At 51.2% G+C, this 27,027-nt stretch overlaps 10 protein-coding genes across 10 annotated transcripts; 5 read left to right on the forward strand and 5 right to left on the reverse strand.

Annotated features, from left to right (window-relative positions):
* Positions 1 to 30: 30 nt before the first annotated feature.
* C8Q69DRAFT_214275 (cut9 interacting protein Scn1) lies at positions 31 to 1,653 on the reverse strand. Its single transcript, XM_028626224.1, has one exon. It carries the CDS (start codon positions 1,463 to 1,465, stop codon positions 221 to 223), a length of 1,245 nt encoding a protein of 414 aa, XP_028486693.1. The 5' UTR covers positions 1,466 to 1,653; the 3' UTR covers positions 31 to 220.
* Positions 1,643 to 3,264, forward strand: C8Q69DRAFT_214261 (hypothetical protein). Its single transcript, XM_028626223.1, has one exon. It carries the CDS (start codon positions 1,820 to 1,822, stop codon positions 3,023 to 3,025), a length of 1,206 nt encoding a protein of 401 aa, XP_028486694.1. The 5' UTR covers positions 1,643 to 1,819; the 3' UTR covers positions 3,026 to 3,264.
* C8Q69DRAFT_214242 (putative alpha/beta hydrolase) lies at positions 3,189 to 5,521 on the reverse strand. The gene is made up of 2 exons (XM_028626222.1): positions 5,008 to 5,521; positions 3,189 to 4,949 (listed from the first exon to the last, which is right to left on the reverse strand). Exons 1-2 carry the CDS (start codon positions 5,164 to 5,166, stop codon positions 3,504 to 3,506), a joined length of 1,605 nt encoding a protein of 534 aa, XP_028486695.1. The 5' UTR covers positions 5,167 to 5,521; the 3' UTR covers positions 3,189 to 3,503.
* Positions 5,457 to 7,458, forward strand: C8Q69DRAFT_214285 (Spo7-like protein-domain-containing protein). Its single transcript, XM_028626226.1, has one exon. The coding sequence runs from the start codon at positions 5,877 to 5,879 to the stop codon at positions 7,146 to 7,148; it is 1,272 nt and encodes a 423-aa protein (XP_028486696.1). The 5' UTR covers positions 5,457 to 5,876; the 3' UTR covers positions 7,149 to 7,458.
* On the reverse strand, positions 7,321 to 10,845 carry C8Q69DRAFT_519004 (DNA replication licensing factor mcm3; the record flags this gene model as incomplete). The annotated part of the gene is made up of 8 exons (XM_028633457.1): positions 7,321 to 7,805; positions 7,869 to 9,940; positions 9,995 to 10,258; positions 10,316 to 10,421; positions 10,473 to 10,519; positions 10,575 to 10,626; positions 10,694 to 10,717; positions 10,769 to 10,845. 8 exons carry the CDS (start codon positions 10,843 to 10,845, stop codon positions 7,769 to 7,771), a joined length of 2,679 nt encoding a protein of 892 aa, XP_028486697.1. The 3' UTR covers positions 7,321 to 7,768.
* A 361-nt stretch (positions 10,846 to 11,206) lies between these two features.
* C8Q69DRAFT_462209 (hypothetical protein) lies at positions 11,207 to 15,909 on the reverse strand. Its single transcript, XM_028630296.1, has one exon. The coding sequence runs from the start codon at positions 15,484 to 15,486 to the stop codon at positions 11,551 to 11,553; it is 3,936 nt and encodes a 1,311-aa protein (XP_028486698.1). The 5' UTR covers positions 15,487 to 15,909; the 3' UTR covers positions 11,207 to 11,550.
* Positions 15,910 to 18,291, forward strand: C8Q69DRAFT_462211 (hypothetical protein). The gene is made up of 3 exons (XM_028630297.1): positions 15,910 to 16,192; positions 16,248 to 17,387; positions 17,445 to 18,291. The coding sequence occupies exons 1-3, from the start codon at positions 16,002 to 16,004 to the stop codon at positions 17,947 to 17,949; spliced, it is 1,836 nt and encodes a 611-aa protein (XP_028486699.1). The 5' UTR covers positions 15,910 to 16,001; the 3' UTR covers positions 17,950 to 18,291.
* On the forward strand, positions 18,292 to 21,090 carry C8Q69DRAFT_462213 (cytochrome P450 sterol C-22 desaturase). Its single transcript, XM_028630298.1, has 4 exons — positions 18,292 to 18,922; positions 19,048 to 19,198; positions 19,260 to 20,508; positions 20,561 to 21,090. Exons 1-4 carry the CDS (start codon positions 18,763 to 18,765, stop codon positions 20,594 to 20,596), a joined length of 1,596 nt encoding a protein of 531 aa, XP_028486700.1. The 5' UTR covers positions 18,292 to 18,762; the 3' UTR covers positions 20,597 to 21,090.
* A 137-nt stretch (positions 21,091 to 21,227) lies between these two features.
* Positions 21,228 to 22,408, forward strand: C8Q69DRAFT_462216 (Rhodanese domain protein). Its single transcript, XM_028630299.1, has 2 exons — positions 21,228 to 21,673; positions 21,802 to 22,408. The coding sequence occupies exons 1-2, from the start codon at positions 21,386 to 21,388 to the stop codon at positions 22,162 to 22,164; spliced, it is 651 nt and encodes a 216-aa protein (XP_028486701.1). The 5' UTR covers positions 21,228 to 21,385; the 3' UTR covers positions 22,165 to 22,408.
* Positions 22,409 to 23,291: 883 nt separating this feature from the next.
* C8Q69DRAFT_214400 (putative mitochondrial translation initiation factor IF-2) lies at positions 23,292 to 26,995 on the reverse strand. The gene is made up of 3 exons (XM_028626228.1): positions 26,167 to 26,995; positions 23,609 to 26,103; positions 23,292 to 23,551 (listed from the first exon to the last, which is right to left on the reverse strand). Exons 1-3 carry the CDS (start codon positions 26,626 to 26,628, stop codon positions 23,308 to 23,310), a joined length of 3,201 nt encoding a protein of 1,066 aa, XP_028486702.1. The 5' UTR covers positions 26,629 to 26,995; the 3' UTR covers positions 23,292 to 23,307.
* Positions 26,996 to 27,027: the final 32 nt, after the last annotated feature.

Raw genomic sequence — 27,027 nt, forward strand, 5'->3', positions numbered from 1 at the left:
TATTCCAATTTGTATTCAAGTCCATAAAGGAAACGATAAATTGGAATGCTGCTATTTTCCGTAACTCATACGATGTACAATAATCACTTGAATAGACCAGATCATGATTTCTCAATCGGCGATATACCCTAATAAGCTTGTCAAAGTATCTATATTTACATACGTCTATATCTAATCGGAAACTTTTATATTATTTCGTCCAACACATTTCCTTCATTGTTCAACCAAACACGAAACGCTTCCAGTTCTCAGCCAGACGCCTCACTCCATCATGCAATTCCCAGCCCCGTAGCTGACAAATTGTCCGCGCGATCTGCTCGAGTAGCTCATCCATTTGCTGGCCTGCACGATGGAGGTCGCTCTCGATGAGGATTCTGTCATCAGGCAGAGCTTTGATGACTTCAATGACCTTGTCTGCAGATGGATTGGTAAAGTTTATAACACTAGAGAAAGAGAAATACACATCCGAGGGGACGGAAGGACGCAGGAATTGTCTAATTGGCTCTGTAGGGCCAGAATACGAATGCATACATATCCGTGGTGGGAAAGGCAGCGGGTCAGAAGGAGTCGTGGACGCTAGCGGCTTTTGTGTTGCGGAATGCGAAGATTCAACATCTGTACGATGTGCAGTTTCCTGTTCGGCATCACTCAGATCATGAGCGCCGACTGCGCTACCACGTCGTCTCCTCTCCCGTCGGGATGGAACCTTTCGCTTATGGCCTTTCCATAGCTCCTGGAGGACCTCAAAGACGGCACCATGGGCCTGTACACTGTGGACGGAGACGGCCCGTCGTAGTTCCCCAGCCAGACGCAGCTGGGCTTTAAACACCGCTCGCTGATGAGTTGGTTGTACACGATACGGGGATAGTTTCCTTCCTTCCCTGGACCCAGGCGTCAGTGACGCATCCCGTCCTTCAAGTTCCTCCTGCACCCAAGGGCTTGGAAGGCGGAATGCGCGATCGAGCCCAATCTCCCCAACAAGGGCATATTGGTGCGCATTGAGCCGTTCCCTAGTCTCCGAGATCAGAGTAGATAGAGGCTTAGGGTCTGGGAGAGAAAGGAAAAAGCGTTCGTCGTCTGTAGACGGGATCAAGACCTTTTTGTAATGCGCTATTTTGGCGCTCCTCACCGCTGTATCATCACTGTCACCATCTTTTCGAGGCTCTGAGACAGAGGATATGTCATCTAGGATCTGGTGCGAGAACCACGGATGCCAGCCAAAGCACGGGAGCACACGTCCTATTTCTTCTGTCCCCTGCTGCTGGTCTGCCTTTCGTTCTACCCCTAGTTCAGACGCGACCTGCGAGACGAGATCCTGGTCCTCTCCGCGGGTGGCCATCACAGTCAGTGTCCTGGCTCTCATGTGCGGGATGGACGCGATTGATGTCATCGTATCCGTAGGGTGGCAGTGGGCATCAAAGACCCCCAATTCCCAGGGAAAGGGAACCTCGTCGTGGTCAGCCATATCAACCGTCACTGCTTTGCAGTAATAAACGCCTGTCTGTTGCGAAGGTTGAAAAGACGGCCGGGGATGAGATCGAAGTAACAAATATATAACTGTCGAAGGGAAAGATCGTCGATGCGCTCGTTGGACGATCGCGGTGGGGCATCACACGTGCCGGCGCTCTCCGCTTCGCCTTCTCCGCATTCGCATCAGCGGCGTTGAGTCTCAAGATAGAGTCGACTCTTATATATCCCTGGCGAGAGCAGAGAGAGAGAGAGAGAGAGGCTTAAAGTTGCCATGCTCCCATCATTCCGTTCGTTTCTGTGGTTGACGTTCCCACTCAATATCAGTTGAACCGTATACCCCGGGTTCTCTATGGTTTCCATCAGCCTGTCCAGCATTTTCCTAGGCCCCTTGGTTGTCTTGATTTCCATTCCTCTCTTACTTTCTGCTTGTGTTACCATCTATTTCTCAGTGCTGACGCTTTACCTGCGAGCCTTCGTTGTCTATTTAAAATTATTATACGCCATTGTTACGAGTTTCTTTGCGTTCCCAACCTCCAGCTCGTCCTTGCTAAATTTCTCTGCATCCGGAGCTACCACTCCCAACGTTTCCCGATCAAAGGGACTCAAGAATAGCTCCGCGTCTCTTGAATCTTTTCTACAGTCGTCAGAATTCGGTCCTCGGTTACAGTCTCATCAAAGCCTCCGCAGTGGCAACAAACCTCAGCAAGGAAATGCCACACTCCTTTCGGAAGACGGCATTCTCAGAAACTATCATCTTCAGCTAATCTCCAGTACGAGACGTCAATCGTACTACAGAGGTGACGCCTCATTTCCAGAAGGATTCCTAGGTCTTACCACCGGCGATGCAAATCGCGACTTCGAGGGACTCGGAGGTTGGCGCTCTCTGCCGTCGACAGAAGGCTCTCAGAGCATCAACGATGATCCAGACGAGAGGGCCTGGCTGTCAATAAATAATCGTCTGGAGCTGCCTTCGCGCTTGCCGTCCATAGAGAGCTCAGCATCTGATACTAAGGCAAAGCATCACAAGCGCTCCGCAACTACATCCGCACTGACCAACGACGGCGGGGCCAGCGCAACGGGATCATCACTCAAAGTACGAAATGCCTCAAACAGCACCTCCAGTGTCGATCTTCGTCCGCAGTTCTCGAGTCCAAATCTCGTCCCAGAAGGACTGGGTGCATCTGCGTCTCGTACATCTCTGACTAGTCAAACATCATTCCCAAAACCAAACATGTCCAAGTCTCGCAGCCGCTTGACAAGCAGTCCCGAATTTCATAGTGGCGATGGTTACTTCGCTCTGCGCAGACCACGATCCAATAGCAAACCGAGTAGTAATATGGGTGGAAACACGACTCCGCGCACTCCAGATGAGCGAGCCAGTATGAACATTGGATTCTCCATCTCTCATTATCCGACCAGTCCTGGACGGAGAAGAAGGACCTCCTTGACCGGCGGCGGTAGCGGTGGCAGTCCTACTTTCAGGACAGCCGTTTCCCCGACCTCAGCGTTGTTGGGTGTTCGACCAGAAGTTCATGATGATTTCCATGCGTGGTAATTATACCCAGGACGAGAGCTGCTTTTGTATGCAATTATATCCTATTAGTACCTGAGCGGAGCGACTTTGATTCTGCATATTCATATATACGATCAGAAATACACTTGTCTGAGGACAAATATATAACCACATATTTCTTCATTTCACGTATCAGTTATTATATATAATAATTCCCATAACGGAATTGAAAATTATTCTTAAGTCTAAATTCGGGGTTGACTCGTCTATGTACAGTGTAAACGTGATAGAGCGTAGTCCCCTAGGTAGGTAGGTAGGTAGGTATATCATACATCTTGCATAGGCATAGGCATAAGTGTTGAAGACTGCCAACGGATAACGGGAAAATAAACAATAAACACGAAAGCCCAATACGAATGACCAAAATATTCATATCTCACGAACAGCTAACACGCCAAGGATGAAAGTTGAGGAATTTATCGAGACTTTGTACGCGAACGAGATGCAGTAATGCGGATTTCTATTGGCTCCTCTGTCTTTCCCTTCGACTCACATCTTCCATCTCCTCTAACACGACCTGGTTGAATTCATCCGGCCCGTCAAGGTACAGGTGGTGACCGGCATTCTTGATAATGACAACTTTAGCGGAAACAGTGTCTGCCTGTCTCTCCTCTGGAGTCGCCTTCTGAAGAATACGGCGCTGCTCTTCTTCGATCTTTGCCTTCGCTGCGTGGCCACCCCTGACGTCCATCCAGTCGTGGTCTCCGTACATGAAAACGACAGGGATTCCATTCTCGCGTCTTTCCAGTTGAGAATTGGCAGTTGACTCCGCGGCAGATAAAGAATTAGTGGAGGAAGCAGCTTCCTCTGACGATGGCCGGATTATCTGTCTGCCTACGCCGTGTATTCGCCGAATAAGAGGATTGCGTGCGAAAGCTCCTGGTGCGAGTATATAGGCTAGAGCATATTCACCGCTGCCTCGGAGGCGGAATATAGAGTACGAGTAGTCGTGCAAAGCCTTAGCCTCCTCTGATGGTAAATGAGAGAAGCGTCGTGAAGTCCACGCCGACACGATACGAGGGCCGAATGGTCCAGTCCATCGCACAATACTGAATGGGGAAACGTTTTGATCCCAGAGATATGCAAACCACTTGGGCAGAGGTCTCCGTGGTGCAGACTCTGCTGCCTTCGCGCGAGCATTCATAACATTGTTGCCATCGCCAGCTCTGGCCGCCCGGCCTTCCGTGATACTTTCTTGATCCTGTGTGAATTCGTTTGCCAACCCAGATTCAGACGGTTCAGGTATATCTGCGTTCACGGCATATGGATCTTCTGGTATTCCCACAGGAGAGGCAAGAATAAGTTTGTTGACATGGCCGGGATACTTGAGCGCATATGCGACTGCCATGTACCCGCCGAGACTGTGACCCAACAACGTAAAGCGCTTGATGCCTCTCTTGATGCGCCACTCCTCTAGAGCATCAATAAACCAAGCTTCCGCTTCCGCGATGGCCTCCTGGCGGTTCTTAGCCTTAACCTTGAACGGTGGTCGAGTACTCCGACCCATCCCTAGCATGTCGAGCGCATACAAGTGCCAACCCTTGGGCCGACTCAGAGGCTCAAAGTTCTTATAGAAGAACCCCAGACCAGCACCGTAGCCGTGCAACATGACTAGGTTCTGGTCAGCTTCCTCCCCAACCCGCTCGACAGAGAACTCGTTCAAAGCGCGATTCTGCCCGCTCAATTCAACCATTGTTGATCGCCATCGTCGTGGTCCGTACGGGTCGTTGACTGAATTCGCTGATACATCGCCTTGTTGGCTACGGTCCTGTGTCTCCAGAGTATGCGTTGCGCCAGTTGGGGCATCTACGGTGTTTCCGGTCTGCCGCTGCGTTGGAGGTTGTTGTAGGAAGGGAACAAAAGATAGGACGCGATGCTCCGCTACTGCTGCTGGAATACTCGCCCACTGTTGTAGAATTAGCTTCTGGAACATGCACGAAAGATATGCAGAGCAATTGCCATACCCATTGGCTAAATCCCTCCTTGTAGCCTAGCGGAAACATGCTAGACTTCACGGAGGCTACATTCCCATAGGGCGGGTTAGGAGGCTCGGAAGGCGTTGATCTCTGCTGGTTACGCCCACGGGCGCCTTCATCCGGAGCATTCAGCGACTCTGACGACATGGTAGACTGGTAATGGGAAGTCTGCGCAGTGGCGGACAGCGGGGAGCTGGAGAAGTATGTCTGGGAGCGGCGGCTGAAGCGGGGAGACGATGGAACAGATAACGTCGCGTCTAAGGCTGACCAGGATCTATGGAACTGTAGCAATGGGAAGGACTGAAGCCGTGGTGAATACACCTTGCCAAAGAGTGCTGGAGTGACAGAGATGCTCTGCCACTCTCACTGGAATGGCTGCGACAGAAGACCATAGAGCGAAGGGAAGGGCCTTTTTGTAGAAAAGGCCGTGGCCAACAAGTCAACGTGCTAGCAGGCAGCACGATTAAACGTGATAAGAGAGCGTCACTGGTTCGTCAGCGTGGTGTTAGTCAGTTAGTCTTAAAATAACTGACTAGTTAGATAAGTCTGCCACAGAAAGAGAGAAGAAAGGAAGAAAGCGAAGTGGCGGAGTTAAAGACGGACGGGATCTCCATCTGATTTCGTCCCGTGCAGCTGCTGAGCTCCTGATACTCCCGACTTCAACCTCCAGCCCAGCAAGACCATCTTCGCCAGCGCCTCATGCGATGAGAGTGCAGTTGGCCGCAAAGGCCTGACTGTTCGAGCTCACCCCAAGTTCAGTTCAGCCCCTACACCGCTAGCCAGCCCCAACCTCTCTCGACTGCAGTGGATGCGAGCTCCGGATCTGGCAACGATTGCAATATTGCCATCATTCCACAATGGCCGCCTCGCAACTTGACCAGATGGTCAAGGGCGCTCCAGCTCCTCAAGCAAAGTCTCCCGTCAAAGAGCCTCCTACGCCGCTGCCTCGATCCTATCTCGAAGGTCCTTCGCAACCCCAACCCTTGGCACCGGATCCTCTGTCGACGCTCCCATCTTCTCCGCCTCAGATCTACCTAAACCTGCTCATCCTCGAAAACTCCCTCCGCGCACAGTATCTGGCTCTCCGTGAGCGTCGACGCCAGAACACCTTTTTCCTGCTGATTCTAGGCATCTGGATCGCCTATTTCTTCTACGCACTGTTCTTCCGGCCTCGTGAAGATGGCCGCGGGGTGGGTGGATCGGTATACTGGGTGGTGGAAATGGGCGAGAAAGTCGCCCTGATGGGAGGCGTCGTAACGGGCATTCTCATCTGGGGCACAGGACAGTGGGAGCGTGGAGTTCGCTGGCCGCGGCGCTGGCTCGCCGTCGCCAACCGTGGCCTACGCAGTATCAACACGAAAATCGTGATTATTCGGGGCCCATGGTGGAAAGAGCTGCTGTCCTATTTCTCATTTCTCTTCCCTTACACGTCCTTCTTCCCATCGCCTGCGAGCTATCATTATGTGGAGCAACATCCGTCCGAGAAGCGACGGCAGCATCACTCGTACGATAGTGAGCACGAAGCCGGCCTTGTGGAGGAAGACGTTGCGCCTGGAGGAGACTATATCAAGCTTCTCCTTCTCCCCAAATCCTTCTCTCCGGAATTCCGCGAGAACTGGGACGAATACCGCACCGATTACTGGGAAAAGGAAAACGAGCGACGCGCTCAGCTGCGGCAGAAAGTACGTGAGCGGGAGCGCCAGATCGCCAAACAGGAACATGGTTGGCTCTGGTGGTTGCCGATCTGGAAGAGCTCGAAGAGACGGAAAGTCGCTGCAGCGACATTGAAATCATCCGACCATCATCATCATCACCACGTGCACCGCACCAGTACCGCTAGCCTCAAACCCTCCCGGCGTAGCACGCGCTCGGATTCTAACTCGCGCACTCCATCACGGAGTACGACACCGGTCGATGGAGACGACCGTCCACCCTCTCGGTCTTCGATCACGCATTCACGACGAGGAAGCGCAACCCCATCCTTCACTGAGACAGAAACAGGACCGCAGCGACGGAAAAAGAAGACCTCATCAGGCGTTAAAGGATTATCACCTCTCACCCAAGCTCAGAGGAGGGAGAGTTCGCCATCTGCAGCATCGATTTCTTCAAGATCATCAGATGACTCTTGATCGAAAAGCCACTGAAAAAGCAATCCATTTCATGACCTACAAGTTGATATGAAGCTCACAAGGAAAACCGACGGTGCAATCCTCCACAAAAGTCGCGAATGCTCTACAGAAAAAAAAAAAAGAAAAAAGAAAAGTTCACTTGGATTTTTTGTTTGTAGACTATAAACAACAAAGGCAACACATCATCTGTCAAACTATCTGAACTCGAACTCTGCAGTCTCTCTACACTCAATATTCTTCTCCCCTTGTTTATTTCTATACATGCTTAGGATACGGAGTTGGGACCGTGATTATGTCGGGACATATACGGTATACTTTATATTTCTCGCGGTATAGTCAAGGATTCAAGTGTTATGAATTGAACTCGAGTATACGCCTGTAATTCCAAGCAGGTACTGAATACAGATATTCATTTTAACTAGCATATTGCTTCTGGCATCTAAGATACCCAGCATGTCTTCATTGATATTGATTGGTCTCAATAGACATATCCACAGAGACGCCTGACGCCTGGTAATTCTTCTTTGAAAAATCGAACACAACATGTTTTAACATGGCAAGTGCGAAACACCCTGAATACAGGAAAGAGTTCTCATTGAATCAACCGAATGAAATATCTATTAAATCCTGTAGACTGTTTCGTCATTCTCGAGGTACCTATAAATGCAGTGGTTAGTCTGGCCCGAATGAAGTTGATATTGATAAGGGAACGGAACTTACATTAACTCGTTTCTTTCATTCATGGCCTTCAGGGCCTCGAGAGCCTCGCGGCGCTGGAACACATGGCTCTCGCCCAGAGAAGGTGCTGAGCGAATAGCAGTGTTCACTGCGCCAATGAGGGTCTCGACATCTGCTGTGTCTTCGTTGGTAAATAATTTGGTTCCCATCAGAGGTCCCAGGGCTTGACGGAAGATTGTCAACCGCTGTGGCAGGAGTGGTTGCGAGGATGACGCCGTGCCGGTCTGTGATTGCGAATTGTCGTCGGTCTGAGAATGAATGAGCTGAGATGCTGGCTGTGAAGATGCCACCGACATCTGAGATTCTGTCTGCGTCTGAGTGCGACCCGCGCGGCTGGACTGAGTCCTCTGGCCACGAGGGCTGGCATCATATAAGCCATCACCATCCTCTGACATGCCATCCACGTCTGCATCGACAGAGTCAGCCAAACCGGCACGAGCTGCTGCCCGAGTATTGCGAGACCCTGCCGGGCGCGGTCGTGGAGTAGTAGTTGAGCGGTTTCGGCTACTTGGCTCATCATCATCGTCGTCATCAGAATCGAATTCGCTGGACACATCACTCTCCTCGTCAAAAGTAGTCCTGCGTCTCTTCCGGCGCTCGTTCTCAACAACTTCTTTGAACAGTGCAAAACGCAGGATTGACTCGGCAACGTGAGCGTCTTTCTCCTCCACTCTGCTGGACAGGCGTGCTTTGGCATGGGCAGTCGACAGACGGATCAGGGTCTCCAGCGTACGAGCAGTGATCGGGGACGTTTTGCGCTGGTTTCCGGACAACTCGTCATTTCGAAGGGCAGAATAGGTGGCCACGATGTGATCGGCAGCTCCCTTCGTAAGTACCGGCTTTATTCTGGACTTGGCATACTGAATGTATTTCTTGATGAATGGCATGCTGAACACCTGAGGCTCTCGTCCCTTGCCCCGGCTCGTGGTGATCATGCCTGCGTGCAGCATGATGTTGAACTTCTCATACATCTCCGTAGGCCGACTAGCATCTTGGTTGTCATCTAGACCGACGCCCAGAGTCTGGTTAGGTTGCTCTCGGATAGGAGCGCCCTCCTCGGTTCCAGGCTGACGGTAGCGGTGCATGCGTAGAACATGCTCAGAAACAAGTCTGTCCCTGGTGTCTTCAATGTCGTCTGTAACGACAAAGAGTAGATCGAAACGGGACAAGAGAGAGTCTGGAAGCGCAATGTTCTTGTGCGGGTCCTTGTGAGGGTCATACTGACCGTATATCGGGTTTGCTGCTGCCACTACACTACATCGTGCATTCAGTGTAGTGTGAATACCAGCCTTCGCGATTGTTACCGTTTGCTGCTCCATGACCTCGTGAATAGCAACACGATCGACATCACTCATCTTGTCGAACTCATCGATACAAACCACTCCTCGATCACCGAGAACCATGGCACCTGCTTCCAACCTTCTCTCGCCAGTTTCTTTGTCGGAAGTGACAGCAGCCGTCAGACCGACACCAGAAGAACCACGACCAGTAGTAGCAATCGCCAACGGAGCTGTGTTCAGCACGAACCGCAGAAGTTGAGACTTTGCAGTAGACGGGTCACCGACCATGAGGATGTTGATATCACCACGAAGATGGGTGCCATTGTCGAGGTTCTTCTCCATACCACCAAGCAGCATCAGCAGAATCGCCTTCTTGATGTAGTCATGTCCGTAGATACTTGGTGCCAGGGACTGCGAAAGCATGTCAAAAATGTTCTTCTTCTTGGCAGCCCTGTTGATGTTTCGAATATCCGTGTCGGTTATAGTTGCCTGTGCGATACCACCACCAGATTTGGAAGACAGCTGAATGATATTGTTTGCCATGATCAAAGTGCGGAACGTCGAGGAACCTGAACCAGCATTACGGTTTCCGAGAGACCTGTATATACCAACCAGTTGGATACGGTCACCCGGTTTTGCGCGGTCAACCAGGTCGTCATCAAGAATAACATCGACACCTCTGGGCAGCTGGCCCGCGGGGGCTCGCTCCGGCATTTCCTGGATAGAAATGGTCTGGTGGTCCATGTACGTAGAATATCCGTACTCAGTAATGAGCTGTGAAAATTCCGTGAGCATTCGCTATTCATGCGATGAAATAGATGCACCTACTGGATTCTTTTCGTCGTCTTCCTGCGGGTACACATTCAAGCTCGTGGCACCGCTAGCAGTCATAGTCTGATCTCTGTATTGTCGTGCCAAGAATCGGTCCTTCTTCTCGCTGTAGTGGACACTTTGGATGATCTTCGGTCGGACGAGAGAGCATTTTGTGACAATACCCTCAAGAGAAATCATCCGATTCAGGTGGGAGGAACTCAATGTCCGAGGATTGCAGGCAAATTCACCGAAGGCTCCAACAAATGCACAATAGTACCTCTATCCGCTGATTAGATCATTATAATGATGATGGAAACCGACATAGAGAGCACTTACCACATCGTCTGCAGTTTCTCTGGCGGGTCGATTCGGCAGAGTCTTAATAACCTCCTTAAGAGCCCTGTCAAAAGCTTGCGAATACTCAAATGGCGATGTGAGTAGTCTGTCAACCGTCAGCACGCGCTATTTCTCCCTCTGGCCAGTCCATCCTTACCCATCTGCAAGCTCTCGGTTGTGGGCTCTAATTTCATCGACGCTGACCTGTCTCAAAGTCAGCTTCTACCCCAAAAATACGAACCTCAATGGATGAACGAACCGTCAACCGTCGTAGACCCCGGTTGAGCATCAACACTATATCTGCTCGATAACTGTAACGTCGTCAGATCATGATCACAGGGCCGAGAAAAGGGCAGGGGTTGGACTGATTCTGCTGACCTCCTCGCTCGTGCATCGCCTGAACTCGAGTCAGTATTCGCTCCGAAATCATATCCTCTTCATCATCTCAAGAACTCACTGGGATCGAGAAATTCGGTGGCGGCACGCTCGCGATCCCTCGCGGCCTCGTCCCGCAGCTGAACGCCGTCCATGGTGCTAGCGAACTGCTGAATGAAAAGGCCAGAGAAAAAGAAACCGATTCACACCAAGTATCAGTGTTGCAGGAACCTAACACAGAAGGATGAATGAGTTGGAGACCGGTCTGCGACGGCCGTTGAGATGTTCTGGTCCTGTCCACTGCGTTGATCGAGGGATTTGGGCTAATGGGAGGATCTTTCTTGTGGACGCGCTGTCCCGATCGGGTAGAATTGGATCGCGTCCAGGAAGAGAAACGCGTGTGCTCAACGCGTTGCTTGCTGACTCAGCCGGTGCCCTCCATTGTGTTGGGAGTTGGCTAGGTAAATACGTAGTTATTATTTCCTGGAATAGAATCGCGTTTCTTTCCAGAAGTTATGACTATCTATTAGTAGTATATCTTAATGGTCTATGAGCTGACGCTTATGTAGCTATCTGCTTGTAGATTTTAGGACCACTTCAACGCACCACTTGGCCATTCAAAAAAGAATGACGAGGGCATATGATCAGGCTCTCGAAATACCTTACCATGTACGAGGATAGGACTTAGTCGGAAAAGTGTACTGGGTCGTTGGAGAAATATGGACCAGGGTTTATGTTTATATACAGCACAGAAAGGATATATCCATCATAGTTAGACCGGCACTCTAGGCTAATCGGAGATGAGATATTCAAAGACAAATAGATATGTTAGTAGAGTACAAAAAGAAGTAAGTATTATATCACAGCTCTTCATTCATCCGTTCATGATTCAATGTAGCTGAAGAGTTGGCTTCTGAACCGTCAGCGGTCGTGGACTGGTCGGTGAGAGACTTCCTCTCCGCACCCTTCTCGACGGGCTGTTTGTCGCGGAGGCCACGCTCGGACCGGATCAAGGACAAAATGTCAATCCAGCGTTGTCCTTTGTCAAACTCCACTGAACCATCTTGCTGGAAAACATCAGTGTCTGAATTCCGGCGCTTGTTATGCAGGAGAGTTTCTGCCTCCATGTCCTGTTCATCTTGAACGGCAAGTGTCTCCCTTGGAGTCTCAACCGCTTCTGCATCGCTGATATGAATCGACTGCGCCTCATTATGATCCGCCTCCGAGTCTTCTTCAAATGAATCGCTCGCGTGGCCGTTCTCAGAAGGCTGCTGTGATGCAAATGCAGAAGGATCTCCCTTCTCAATCACTGCCTCGTCATCCAGTGTCTCAAGATCACCTGATTCCGTAACAATTCGGGACTGGCCTTCGACGCCGAGAACACCACCAGTCCACACAAAATACTCATATGGTTCCATAGTAGCCGTCTTGTCACCACGCTCTTCGCGGCGACGGAGAAGAACACCCTGAAATTTGTCTCGAAGATAGGGCATATCAGCAATCGCCTGGATAGTCTGTGGAGCGGCCGTATATAATGCCCTCAATTCGGCGCCACCGTCAACGATGCTCCTTTCGCGGAAGTCAAGTAAGGCGGAACTGAGATAGATCATAGTGATGTACGTAGGCTGCATGAAATCGGGTTGCACTTTGCTCCAGATTTTGCGCCCGGCTTTACCCAGATATCCGCGAAGGTGCCCCCTTCGAGGATCTTCCACTTCATCGATTGTCGCAGGCACTCCTTCTGGTCTGACGCCAAATCCTTTACGAAGAGCCCTCCACCCAGGGAAATTAGGCATAAACTTCTCTTCGAAAATGGTGAACGCCTTAAACTGGTCAGAGCTTCTCTCGGAAGTGGTAAGCATCTGCACATAGGTAGACCAGTTGTGGGTCGTTAAGGAAAACCCGGCGCTCTCGATATCCGCGATGACGTCCGAGATTTTCCGTGTCTGGTTTCGATAAGCCAAGGATCTCATATATAGAGACAGGCATCTTGACAGTATGAAGCGGCGTGACTGCAGTATAGGTGTTGCCGCATCAGTTTCATCCATTAGTCTGGTTGGAGAATCCAGAACCAGTGTCCCTTGACTCTGAACGGAGCCAGGCAATGAAGGTTGAGGGGGCTGCTGAGGCGCTTCTATTGTTGGCCTCGTCTTCGGAATCCATGATTCAACGGCCGGGCGCTTAGATATTTCCAGAGCTCGTTCCGAGGCCATCTTCCAACAGTCCTCAACCTTGCTATATTGCCCGGCCTTCAAGTGCGCGAACATCAAAGAAGAAAGTAGACGAAGTGGAGGGGCTTGGTCGGCTTGGCCTTGAGTGAGAGCGGGCACGACCGTGTTGTATTCGTCGAACAATTCCTTTACCCTATCCATGGCTCCTGCCGCACCGTATGCCGTGATGATATATTCATAGTACATGGAAGGGAATGCTTCTTTGATAGATAGCCTAGTCGACCCGTGCTGCGGATGCTTTGAGACCAAACTGTTCATGTCGTATTCGGCAATGGTCTCTGCCAGAAAAGCCTCGGATTTCGCTAGACGTGGCTTCGTACCATCTTTTGATCCACGACCTTCCCTGATCAATTGCAAGTCACGTTCGATGACACTCTTGAAAGCTAGAAGCCGCGAACTAACCCCAGGCTTCTCAAAACGTTCAAGGATCTCACGATAGATGACATATACCATGTCACGGTTCCTGGCTTTCACATATCCAAATAGGACTATGGCGTAGTGAAATTCAATGGCGTGCATGCGGTGACTCTGATGAAGAGTCCTCAAAAGACGTCGAGCAGAGTCAGGCCTTCCGATGACTACTAGGCTCAGCATAAGAGCTGCGTAGGTCATACCATCAGGCTGAATACCAGCTGCTTGCATGCGAGACTGGATTCTTGACATGGATATCAGGTCGGCTCTACACGCGTAACTCCATAAGAGCATGTTCCACATCCGAACCCGTGACCCCGTAACATTCAGATCCAGACAAGCCTCTGCCACAGTTTCTGCATCTTCTAATTTCTGGTTATTGCAGCAAGCCTCGACTATCGTGTCGATGAGAGGGGTCGTAATTTTCACTTGTCGCTCCTTAGCAACTGTAAACAGGTGGAGAACACCGTCCAGATCACCCTTATTCGCGCAGAGTCCCATCAATGTCCCAAAGCTGTGAGAATCTGGTTCAACACCGCTTTCCAGCATACGCTCAAATGTGCGGAAAGCACCGGCAATATCCCACGCATTTGCAAAGGCCGTAAGGACGATATTCCAGCACACGGTGTTGGGCTGCATGTCGAACTCCTCGGATATTCTTCTAAATTCGCGCAGTGTACTGTCCACCCTCCCGGATTTGGCGTGTACATAGAGCAGTGGGGTCAGAAGGAATCGGCTTCGGGGGTTTCCGTGATCTTTTAACAGTCGTTCGAAGACCTCGTAAACGTGTTCAACGTCGCTAACTCTAGCGAAAGCCAATAGTGCCTGTCTGTAGGCCTCAATGTCGGGTTTCCCATAGAGGGCCGCGTATTCGTCAAGCAAATAGAGAACGCTCTGCGAAACTTCAAAGGAAGCCAGTATTCTTAGCATCTTTCTTAGGAGTTTCTGAGGAGGTTTTTGATCAGGGATCAGGAAGCGGAAATTCCTATAGACAACCACTGATTTCACGGCCGTCGACCGGACCTCAGCCAAGAGTAGAGTCTCTATAGCATCAAAGTAGTGAGTGGGTTTGAGGAGGTCTAACTGCTTGAAAACCCGGTTCAGTTGCAACGTCGTCTCTATGGCCATGTTTCGCATCATATCGGGCGACTTGAAGAGAAAAGTGAGTAGGAACTGAGCTAATGATGCGGCTTCGCCGTTCTCATTACCATCCCCTTTCTCTTTAAGATATTCAGCATACGCCAAAACCAAACGCGGAAGCTCTGGCGAGAAGTGAAGCTCGGACAGCGCAGCATGTGACGGGTTATGTTCTAATTCATGAGGCCGAAATCCCCATAAAGCCAGCGCCTCTTCCCACCTCCTTGTCTCGACGAAGAAGGTAAACGCGATGGTCCATGACTGAGTTCCAATTCCCCTTGACATTGCTTCCTTGCATATGTTTCTTACATCCGTATGATCCCCAGAGCGCAACAGCGACTTGATCATGTGCGTGTAGGCCTCGGGAGGACGGTCGTTCAGCGGGATCCTGTCGAATAGTCGTCTCATACGTCTTCGATCGACTCTCCTTTCTGAATTGCTCAGGTATAGCAGAAGATTTGAAAGTAATTCCGGTCCTTGTCCCGAGTTTGCATAGAGCCTCCATGCCTTGTCATAGTCTGGAAGGGAGTTGGCACCTAGGACCTTCAGCAATTCCGCTGTCTGCTTTTCCTTGTCATCTTGGCTCTGGGGAACAGCGACTTCCGCGTTTGAGAAGGGCTTTGGGATATCTTCGAGAAGGTGAATGGCCTCGGAAGTGTAAGGTCGTACCACGTTTGGTATCAACTGTCTCCTCTTCCGCACCGCAACTCGTCTTCCCGGACGTACCAGCCAGGAGGCTGCAAAGTCTCGCGTCCGTGGAGGGTACAAAAAATCCAAAAAGGGACTATTCGCATCCTCGGAAGCAGAGCTCGGTCGTTGGGCAGACCTCAAGACGCGAGGCGAACGTCCTCCCGAACCCTGGATAGGGGTCAAGGACCATAATGAATAGTCTGGCTCCGTAGTTTTATAATTCCAGAAGCGCGGGTGCAGCGATTTTCGACTGCGAATTGGCCCACTGGAGTCCCGGAGGAGACGCTGCCCTGCGTTCTCGAGACATCCGGAAGCCCGCTCGAGCATCACCCTCAATTGCTTGCAGCTTCAAAGCGGGATCACCGAGATTGAGAAACGGCGCACAACATATCGTGTTCTAAACTCTAGTATGGTGGCCTCAATGTCAGCGGTGGTCGTGGGCGGTATTCCGTTGAGACCAGTCGGGTGGTACGGACACCAGAAAATGCCAACAGGCCCACTTCGAGATCTGTTGGGCTTGCGAGATAGAGGTAGAGGGAAAAAACAGTATGGGGCAGGTAACTGTCAGCAGAAGACTCAGCTAGACAGCTTTGTCTCACGCCGGTGATGCTGCTGTTGGTAGCTCTGAGATGTTTTCCGGCGACAGTAAGCTCGCGGAAGAAGTTCCACCAAAAGATCCTGCGGAAGTGATGGACTGGTCGGCTAATTAGTTTGCCCGAGAACTGACCACCACGCCAGAGGGACAACACTGCACCACAGGCCGGGACAGACATCAGATCCCGTTTTCAAGTCCCCAGGCCACTTCAGCTCCAAGGAGGCTTCATCCTCGAATTATAGGAGCCATGGAGATTACCGATTTCATATATTCGCGGCGACAACAGGCGTTTTTGGTTGGGGATTACAACACTTACCGTGCGCAAACCACCCGCCGACTGCACACCGTCCGCAAGAAGCTTGCGCAGACCACACCCAAAGGCCGCAAGTACACAGCCAAGCCTCCAGTGACAGCTGAAGATGTCGCCAGTAACGTAGCGTATGTACTTGTGATGTGCCATTCGAACGTGCAAAGTGCTAATTTCCCTGCGCAGTTATGTTCATCTTCTGCTGCTCAGTTCGGAGCGGGCATGGGCCAATGCGATGTATATGAAGTCAGTTCATTCGGCAGATCCCTCAGCGAAAGGAATTGCCGGTGCCACGAGACGCCACATCATTACGCGCCTACACAAGGCGAGCGGCTATGCCTCCCAGCTTGTGACTCTGCTTCAAGACCATCCAGCTTCTCACGCGAGCGACATCGACCTGCTCGAGGCACGTGCATACCTGGCATCGATCTCAGGCGCACTGTGGTTCGAAAAGCAGAGATGGGAAGAGAGCATTCAAAACTTCTCTGTTGCCCGAGTTATCTACACACTGCTGAGCCAAAAGGACAAGAAGGATGCTTATCGGGAACTGCTCTCCGGCACCATTGACCCGAGTATCCGCTACGCAGCGTATCAGCTCAAGCTACCTCGTTCCAAGGCCGTTCCATCTCTAGCCATCCAGTTCTTTCCCTCCAGTGGAGATGCTCGCGCTGAGGTTGAGAAGATCGACCCAGCTTGCCTCAGCGAAGAGGGAGTGGGCGCGAAACGAACTACTGACGGAGAGATCCAAAAGCTGCCTGAGAGCATCACCTGGCGCAACCGGACCGTTCCAATTGAAGACGCATCTATATCACAAGCTCTAGCAGCTACATCTGAGGCTGAGTCCCGTCTGTCTGCCTGGCTTACAGGTGCCGGAAAGTCTGCTCTTCCTAGAGACAAAGCTGCCGCCTACGACAGCGTAATCAGTGCGAGTCAGGATACAGTGGACGCTACAAAGGCTGCAATTGATGAACTTGCCGGGGAGGGGGTGGAACTAGGCGACAAGAGAATGCAAGCTCTGCAGATTACTCGGACGGCCGTCAATTACGCTCTCATCGGGTGGAGAGTCGGGCGCAACCGTGTCCTATGCGGCGACCAAGACGGCCTGCACTTTGATTCTGAGCAGACCAAGACCACCAAAAGAGGCAAGGGTGGCGTGAAGAGGGAGGAGCGGACTGGGAAGAAGCTGTCCAAGCTGCGAGAGAAGGTGGCTCTGTACGACTCGACTCTCCAGAACTTGGATATTGTCCAGGAACTGCCCGGTGTCGCGGGTGACGCTGATTTCGTTCGTGAGCTGGAGGGCAAGCGGTCCTATTTCCGGGCTTTAAGGTATGATATCCCGTGCTTATATGAGTCCTTGCCAGTTACACTAACTTGAAGCTATAGATGCCTTGCCATTGGACGCTCTCACAGTATTTTGGAGAGACCAAAGAATGCTCTCGCACTATTTGCGCGGGCTCTTGACTTGGCTTCCACTTCACTGTCAGCACAACAGGCCGCTCCTGAGGTTGACGGACCACCGCGGCTTGACATTTCCTCTCCGCAAATCCAAGCAGTGGGGTCTGTCCTTCGGGGTCTGGTGGCACAATACCGCGGCTTGGTGACGCTAGAGAGGCTGTCCGGATCAGAAACAGCCGGATCAGGTGCTTATTCGTCTGTCCTCGACTCCATGAACGAGTACACCGCCGACACGCTCGACCTGAACAACATCGTGCCTTATCCGCCCAAGATGCAGCCCATTCCGGTCAAACCTCTCTTCCTTGATGTCGCATTCAACTATATCGATTACCCTCGCGAGGGAGCGGCTGCGTCACGACAGGCTGTCGCAGAGACAGCTGCACCGGAAGAAAAGAAAGAAGGACGACGTGGATGGTTTCCCTTTGGCCGGTAATCACAGTAGCCCTGTTACGCTGTCTACTTCTCACCATGTAGTTGTTGCATCATGAAGGAGATAATGAGACGGTATGGTCGAGGTTTGCGTCTGTTATGATAACTAGATGAAAAAATATGCTTCGATATCCCAATGAGTTGTATCCCCAGTTGTCCTTTGCCCAGATCAGCGCCTAGTTATTATTATTAGTTATAGAGTATACCAGACTCGTCGATGATCATAACTTGTCCCTCCACGTGCCGCCCGGAGCGGATTGTGGCGGCCTCAGGCAGTTCTTGGCACCCACAATAATAACCCTAGATAGATAAGAGTATTTACTCTGCTTCTCCTCCTTCCAGCCGCCTCGGATGTTGGTTCTCCTGTCTTTTATCCTCCGTCCAAGCCTCAGATTCACATCCCACCCGCATTGCCAGACAGTGCAACCGGATCCGTGACATCCGAAGATCTCTGGTGATACAGTCCGCCAGGCACAACGCGTGGATTACTCTAGCGTCCAGCCCCCACGGCTTAGGCGGGATCATCCAAGCGCCTCCCTGTTTGGTCCGGTGGATTCCCGGGGCTTTTCATTTCCACGACGGGTCCCTCCTTTTTCGCTACTTGCGCTGCTGTCTTAATATTTCTTACTTATTTCATATTTCTTCTCTCCCGCCCATTCGTCTCTCGCTCTGTCATTGCCTGTGATTCTTCAGGTCTTTATCTGCCAGCGTCCATCGCCGGGTTACTCTGAGCCCTGAACCTGGACCTTGGCGTACCCCTTGCCGGTCCCGAGAACCTCCTCCTGGACGGACACCATTGATCAACAATCCATTCATCATGGCTCAAGTCAACGGGAGCTTTGCCTCCCCGTCCGCGGATGCGACCATCACGGCGCAGCTGGCTGATCCGTCGACTCTGTTGAAGACCATCTACAATGGCTTCACGGGCTGGACGGCTATCCTGGCCTTGATTATCGCCGCTGTCGCATATGATCAGAGTACGTAACGCTCCTGATACGATGTCTGCGCATCCGCAGCTGTGCAGCAGTAGGATGCGCAGAATATCACTGCCATTGAGTTGACTGAGTCTGTTCCGGGAGCTAATGCACGTTCATCACTATAGTCAAGTACATCTGGCTCAAGGGTTCCATCGTTGGACCGGCCATGAAGATCCCCTTTATGGGCCCATTCCTTCAGTCTGTCTGTCCCAAGTTCCATGAGTACAAGGCGAAATGGGACAGCGGAGAGCTCAGCTGTGTTTCCGTCTTCCACAAGTAAGTAGACGCGACGCCTCGACATTTCTCATATATCCGACCTGGTCTAATAGCCAATCAGATTCGTCGTTATCGCTTCGACTCGCGACATGTCCCGGAAGGTCTTCAATTCGCCCACCTATGCGAAACCCTGCGTGGTGGATGCCGCGCACAAACTCCTAGGCGAGACCAACTGGGTCTTCCTGGATGGAAAGGCCCACGTTGAGTACCGCAAGGGACTGAACGGTCTGTTCACTCGCCAGGCTATCTCTCTGTACCTCCCAGCAATGGAGCAGGTCTATGACAGCTATTTCAAGTCGTTCATCGAGAAGTCCAAGGGGAACAACTACGAGCCCATCCCTTGGATGGCTGACTTCCGTGAACTCATGTGCGCGCTTTCCTGCCGCACCTTTGTTGGCTACTACATGAGCGACGAGGCGATCAAGAAGATCGCGGACGACTACTACCTCATCACTGCCGCCCTCGAGTTGGTCAACTTCCCCATCATCCTGCCGTACACTAAGACCTGGTACGGCAAGAAGGCCGCTGATATGGTCATGGACGAATTCGCCAAGTGTGCGGCTAAGAGCAAGGTTCGCATGGCCAGTGGTGGTGATATCACGTGCATTATGGACGCCTGGATCAAGGCCCAGCAGGACTCTGCCAAGTATCGTGAGAAGGTCGAGAAGGGTATCGCCGTCGATGACTCTGAGAAGCCGCCCATGGTTCTGCGTGACTTCAGCGACTATGAGATTGCTCAGACTATCTTCACTTTCCTGTTTGCGTCTCAGGATGCGACCAGCGCCGCTAGCACCTGGCTCTTCCAAGTTATGGCTGACCGCCCTGAGGTCCTTGACAAGGTCCGCGAGGAGAACCTCCGCGCCCGCGGTGGCGACCGTAACGTCAAGCTTTCTATGGATCTCATGGACAACTTGCCATACACCCGTGCTGTTGTGAAGGAGATTCTTCGCTACCGCCCTCCTGTCATCATGGTTCCCTACATGGTCAAGAAGGACTTCCCCATCACCGAGAACTACACCATCCCCAAGGGTTCGATGATTGTTCCTTCTGTGTGGCCTGCAACCCATGACCCAGAAGCCTACCCGGAGCCTGACACCTTCAACCCTGACCGTTGGATCACCGGTGACGCCGAGAAGCAGACCAAGAACTGGCTCGTGTTCGGTACTGGTCCCCACTACTGCTTGGGTCAACAGTATGCTCAGCTCAACCTTATGGCTATGATCGGCAAGGCCAGTATGCACATGGACTGGGTGCACCACCCCACTCCGCAGTCGGAGGAAATCAAAGTGTTCGCCACTATCTTCCCGCAGGTGAGTCTCCATCTGTCTTTGTCGCTAATTGCATGGAGCTAACAATATTCAGGATGATTGCCCTCTTGTCTTCCGTCCTCGCGAGTAAGTAGTTAATGCCGGTTACGAAATGAAACGCTGGGCAGGTCGCTTAGTGCAACGACACTTGGCATGACTGTGATTGCAACTTAAACCGAAAATCATGGGTAGAGAATGGAGCAGATGGGCCACTAGAGACATGTGCTAGCCGTCTGTCTGCTCTGCTCATCTGTCCCGGAGATAGAATTGCAACGATTTGCTTTTCTTCAAACAGCCCACGGGCTATTCCACGCCCACCCAGCGCAAGTCTGGATAGCGTGCGTTTCTTCTTTATCCATTGACACTCCGAGATACCCTCCGCTGAACGCAATGACGATCGGGAGGGCTCCGAAGCTCGAAGACCGTCAGCGAAAATGGATATCACAGCAGCACGCGTCGGACGCCGAATGCTGCTGCTGTTGATTTAGGGTTATGGACTTACGGGCGGAGTAGAACATGTATATGACATAGACGTAATTATAATAACAGTTCCACCTTTTTTTTTTTTTTTTCTTCTGGTCATTTTCACATAATTTGGTCTTTTTGACTTGAAAAATAATAATCAACATACAATTGGTTCCAATTTACTACTTCTAAGCCCTCTTTCTGTGCGGTCACTGCTGACATCATCCGAGGTCCGCCAGGCTTAGCTTAACTTAACTATGATTAAGTTACTTACCGAGCGGAGAAGCAATGTGCTCGCAATCTTTCAATCTAACTCGTCTTGTCTGTCCTTTTTCTAAAGCTGACTCTGTCCCTAACCTATCATTGTGAGTAGTCAAATTAAAATCACGCTCACATCAATTGACCAAAAGCACCAATGTCCGCCCCTCGATCTTTCACGACCCTGGCGTCCCGCGCCTTGGTCCGGCCGACCACTCCACGCAATGGCACTATCTCAAACGTCCTCTGTTCATGCCAAAGAGGGTTAAAGAGCGCGGCGGTCCCATCACCAGCTTGGGCTCTGCGCGTCGGACGCAAGAATGAGCAGATCTCATTTGTTCAGAGGACGTGGACGTCGCGGATGAACCAGCTGCAGCAAGTCCGATGGCAGAGCCAGAAGGGTGAAGGAGACGCACCGGAATGGAAGCAGTGGGGATTCGAAGATGTACGTCGTCTCTTTTGATTCTGTTCTATTCTATCTATCTCGTTACTTTGATCTCATGAGTAATATACTCTACAATTTTCTTTCTCTATATAAAGAACTAATCGTTGAAATCAATTTTGTACATACAGATCAACGCCGCCCTTCCCCGCCGGGATGCAATCCTGATTGACGTCCGCGAACCCGTCGAACTCTCTTCAACCGGCATTATCCCCTCTGCCGTCTCGATCCCACTTGCCTCCCAGCCCGACGCTCTATTCCTCACTCCCGAAGAGTTCGAGACCCGATTCGGTTTCCCGAAGCCTGGAGTTTCCGAAGAGGAAGCCAAGCGAAACTTGGTATTTTACTGCAAAGCCGGAGTGAGAGCCCGCGCTGCAGCCCAGCTTGCTGCGCAGGCTGGTTATGATCCTGCCAGAATCGGAGTGTATGATGGTAGTTGGCTTGATTGGGCTGAGCGCGGAGGAAAGGTTGAGAAGTGGGAGCCGGAGGAGTAACTTACCTACCTACTTACTTACTTACTTACTATCTAGGCGGGACTACTCGAGGGTATTTATTGGTAGCAGTTTTGACATCAGGCTATAGTTCTGCGTGCTTGCTTGTTGCGGTTTGTTTGTATTATACTTGTGTGTTAGAAATCTCTTGTGAAAAGATGGTTAAGAAGCATGCCAATATTCCGTTGGTTGTTGTTCTTTAGTTTAAATCGATACCAATCACTATGTGGTGTGGTCCTCATTATAATGATATTCCACTAGATCAGGTGAGAGTTGAATTAGCGGTAATCCTTTTTTCTTTATACTTCTACTCCGCATCTCTTCTTTTTCATCGCATTTTCCGCGTATTCCAAATATCTGCTTGATGCTGATGGGGAGATACCCTCGGCCATAAAGGCTGGGTGCTCAACCGACTTCGAAAAGCTTAGTTCGTCAATCTGGCACGACAAGGAACAAGTCGATAATGTATTCTGGACCGTGTATAACCGCAATATGGGAAATTTGGTGCTTCATATTGATATCAATATGAGATACGTAGATGTATGTACATACATACCTTCCTTTTGTGCTTGGCGGCACCCATATACTTCAATTTCCAATATTCCCTTAGAAGCCTAGCCTGTTTCTCAAAGGCAATATCAGCTTCCTCTGTTTTACTGTAGTCACTCTTGATCCTATGTCTATAACTGGGATTTTGTACAGTTGAGGCTAGTAACAACCCGCCGAGATCTCAGAATGAAGATGGAATGCTGCTTTTCCCCTAGTCTATTACGGCACGATAAGTATACTATACGCGCTTGGACAAATGCAAGTCAAACATCTCAGTTACAAACGACTATACGAAGAAGACATAAAACGGGTCCAAAAGGAACAACCGCAGAAACGAAATGAAGAACAGGAAACGCCAGAAAAAAAGGAGCCAGAAGAGAAATGGACATGGATCCTCCTGCAGATGCACCCGTCATGGTTCGTCCTTCAAACTTCCATTATATCGTTATTTTGATCATGCTTCATATGTCATTCAAACTTTTTTGGCTCTAACTTTTCCTCGTCATGACATCCAGCATCCATGGTGCATTATGTTGACCGCAGAGAACCATTCGCAGTGGTCTTAAATTGTACACGATGATGTTAGAGTGAACCCGATCATGGGATATCGAAGAGGGGCTTCATCTTCTTGATGAGTGCCCACTCCTCCATAGAGACATCCGGACGGTAGAACTCCTTCAAAGTATCGATACTGGCACGGGAGATCTGCGAGTAGAGAGTATCCGCCTCGTCTAGTTGACGTCCGTACATGGGCTGGTTCGCTGCCTCTATCTTCACGGCCACCGCGGGCTGGCCCTTCTTACACAGCTGGATCTGCTTGTGCTCACGCTCGATTGACACACTGAGATAATGTTAGTACATGATTTCGCGGCATAAGGCGGGGGGTTATGAAACTTACACTCTGCCGAGAGGGACAATCTCCTTGGCACCGGCAGCGTTAGTCCGAACAGCCGCAATTGGCGTCAATGTTCGCAAGCTTCCTTCGACGACATCAACACCAATGACGATCGGATCCTTCTTGTTGAACACAGCAAGAGTCTTGAGGACACAAGGGAAGACGGCAAGCATCTTGCTTTCCTCCTTTCTCTTCTCGGTGATATCTGCCATGTGCTTTGTAAAGTCATCGAATAGGTGGTAAATGATATCAGCTGTGAAGATCTTGACACCGATCTCGTCGGCGTAGGCCTGTGCTTCCTTGTCTACCTTCACGTCGAAACATAGCATGACTGCATATTCAGGAGCCTTGTCGAGCATGGTGCCTGCAAGCATGACATCACGCTTATAGACGGGACCGATGGAGATGTTGCAGACGGGGATCTTCGAAACCTTGAGGAACTCGAGCAGAGCCTCAAGGGAACCAAGAGTAGAAGCCTGGACAGTGACACCGCGGTTGTCCGTAGAAACCTTGGTGAGTAGGTTCTCCAGATCGGACATGACCTCCTCCTCGAGGTCTTCTTCGTCATCATCAGGTCCAACGACGAGAAGACGAGAACCAGCAATAGCATGTTCTAGATCGTTGGCCGCGATCTTGACACCGAGAGCTGCCTTTACTTCCTTGTTGTGGACATACTGCGACTTCAGACGAAGCTCCTTCAGCGGTGCAGGCGTCAACAACGCTCGGATATTTGTCGCTATAGGTCCGTTTATACCACACAGCACTATCCGATCACCTTCCCGCAGAATACCGTTTGATAGAACGACATCAATGGTGGTACCAAGACCTTCGATGACCTTGACCTCAAGAACGGTACACTCGACCTCGGACAGGTACATCAGAGCACCGGTCATACGCTCCTGGGTCAGCATCGTGAGAAGCTTCAGCATGTCAGGAATACCCTCTCCGGTGTGTGCAGAGGTCGGAACCAGTGACACGTTACGAGACAGTGACTTGTTCTCGTAGAAGAGCTCCGAGTTGAAACCCTGCTCGGCAAAGGCAAGCTTGATCTGCTCGAGACGCGTGCGGAACTCGTTCTGCACACCCTTGTTCTGCATGGCCAAACTCTCCTGGAAACCATTGTTATCAATCTTCTTCCAACCGTACAGACGATCAATCTTGTTCAGCGCGACAATGAAGGGAGTCTTGCGCTGTCGCAGAAGTCTCATCGACTCGAGTGTCTGCGGCTCCAATCCGTGCATGATATCGACAACCAGGATAGCAATGTTACAGAGCGAGGAACCTCTGGAACGCAGGTTGGAGAAGGACTCGTGACCAGGCGTATCAATGATCAACAGACCAGGGACCTTGAATTCAAACTTGCCATCCTTGTTGACGACAGCGGTCTTTTGACGCAGAGCTTCGACTGGGAAGTAAGTGGCACCGATCTGCTGCGTGATACCACCAGCTTCGCCCTCCTGCACATTGGTCTGTCGAATCTTGTCCAGCAGCTTGGTCTTTCCAGTATCGACGTGTCCCAGAATACAGCAAATGGGCGAGCGCAGGTTGTCCTTGGATCGAGCGGCCATCGCTTCTTCGTGCTGCTTCCTTCTCCGCTCAGCGGCTTCAGCCTTTCTCTGCGCAGCGGCTTTCTGGGTGGCAGTCTGCTCCTCATCGGATTCAGACTCGGTTTCAGACTCGGACTCGGACTCGTCTGACGGTTTGGCAGCTGGCTTCTCCTTGGCTTCTCCATTGGTTGTGGGCTTCTCTTTGGCTTCTTTCTCCTCGTCAGACTCGGCGTCCCAGCTGTCCTTGACTTCATCTTCTGCATCAGCTGCCTTCTCCCAGTCCTCGACCTCACTTTCGTCCTGGGCAGCAGCAGCAGCAGCTTCAGCCTCTGCCTTGGCCTTTGCCTCTTCTTCTTTCCTCTTTCGTTCTGCTTCCTCGGCCTCCTTGGCTTCCCGCTGGGCCTTTGCTCTGGCAGCGGCAGCCTCGAGGTCGTCCTCCTGCTTCTTGGGGCCCTTCTTCTTCTTCTTATTGTCAAAGACAGGCTTCTTCTTCTCTTCAGCCGTCTTCTCTTCCAAGCCAGCAACTTTGCCCACACCAGCCTCAAGCATCTGCCTCATACGCAGCTCATTGCGCTCCTTGGCCTCCTTCTGGGCCTTTGTGAGAAGCTTTCCTTCCCTTCTGAGCTGCTCCTTCCTCTCCTTCTCCTTCTCCTTCTTGCGCTGACGAGCTTCTTCTCTCTTTCGCTCTTCCTCTGCCTCAATCCTGAGCCTCTCCTCCTCGAGGGCCTTCTCCTCGGCCAGACGGCGGGCCTCATCCTCCTGCTGCTTTCTCAAGAGCTCCTGTTGTTTCTGAAGAGCAGCCAGCGCCGCTGGGACCTTCCTCTTCTTGGCGGGCTCTGGAGCGGCTGCAGCTGCAGGGGCAGCAGCAGGAGTAGCTTCTTTCTTCTCCTCCGCGACAGGCTTTTCGGGTTCGGCCTTAGCCGCAGGACCGGCAGCTTTCTTCTTAGCAGCCTAGGGAGAGTCATGGTCAGTACCTACGATATGAAGTCGCCAGTGGGCGTGGAGAGAACATACCTGTTCCTTTTTCCGCTGCTTTTCACGCTCCTTCTTTTCCTTTTCCTTTTCCTTCTTGGACTTCACCTTTAGTTCCTCAGTGGCGGCCTTGGGAGCCTCCTTGGCAGCCTTGCCCGCAGGCTTCGCAGGGGTTTTGGGCTTCGCATTTCCAGCGAAAACATCGTCGTCGTCGAAATTCCCTTCCTCGGGCTCCTTGCTGGCAAGGTCGACGGCACCGTTGGCATCCTGCGTGGGATCCTCACCCTCGACCCAATCGTTCTCTGGCTTTCCCTTCTTGGCCTTCTTGGTCTTGTTCTTTTTCAGAGCAGCCAGGAGACCACCGCCACCTGCAGATTCCTCTTCCTTGGGCGCATCCTCCGCCGGCTGCTGATCAGCCTCTCCATTTGTAGGGGCAATGGATTCACCCAGTTCCGCTTCCCAGTCGTCCTCCTGCTTTCTGCCACCCTTCTTCTTAGGTGCCATCTTGTCGGACGGTTAAACCTTGGTTTATAATGAAAATCTGCGATGCAAAATCCGCAGAAAATTATCCAGTCGCTTCTATCAACCGCTCAATACGTGGCGACATGCGAGGTCTGCAGGGAATATTGCGGGTTTTGTGGGTAGTGCGACCTGCGGCGAAACGCGGAGAAACAGAGCTTTTTTGAGAAACCAAAATCCAGGGCCAAGCGACCGCGAGAGTGGAAAATAAAGAAACAAAATAGAAATGAAAGGCTAGAGGGAAAAGAAACACAGGCCCTCTTTTGTATACCTTTCCTCGGAATAGGTGAGTTGATAGGATTGATTCCGGAGAGGGGAAAGGATGTGAGAATTTTGGCTTGGAAGGACGTTGTTGCTTTTTGGCGGTGGTGGGGAATAAATCGC

Source organism: Paecilomyces variotii (assembly GCF_004022145.1).
Source record: "Paecilomyces variotii strain CBS 101075 chromosome Unknown C8Q69scaffold_3, whole genome shotgun sequence".
NCBI classification, from domain to species: Eukaryota; Fungi; Ascomycota; class Eurotiomycetes; order Eurotiales; family Thermoascaceae; genus Paecilomyces; species Paecilomyces variotii.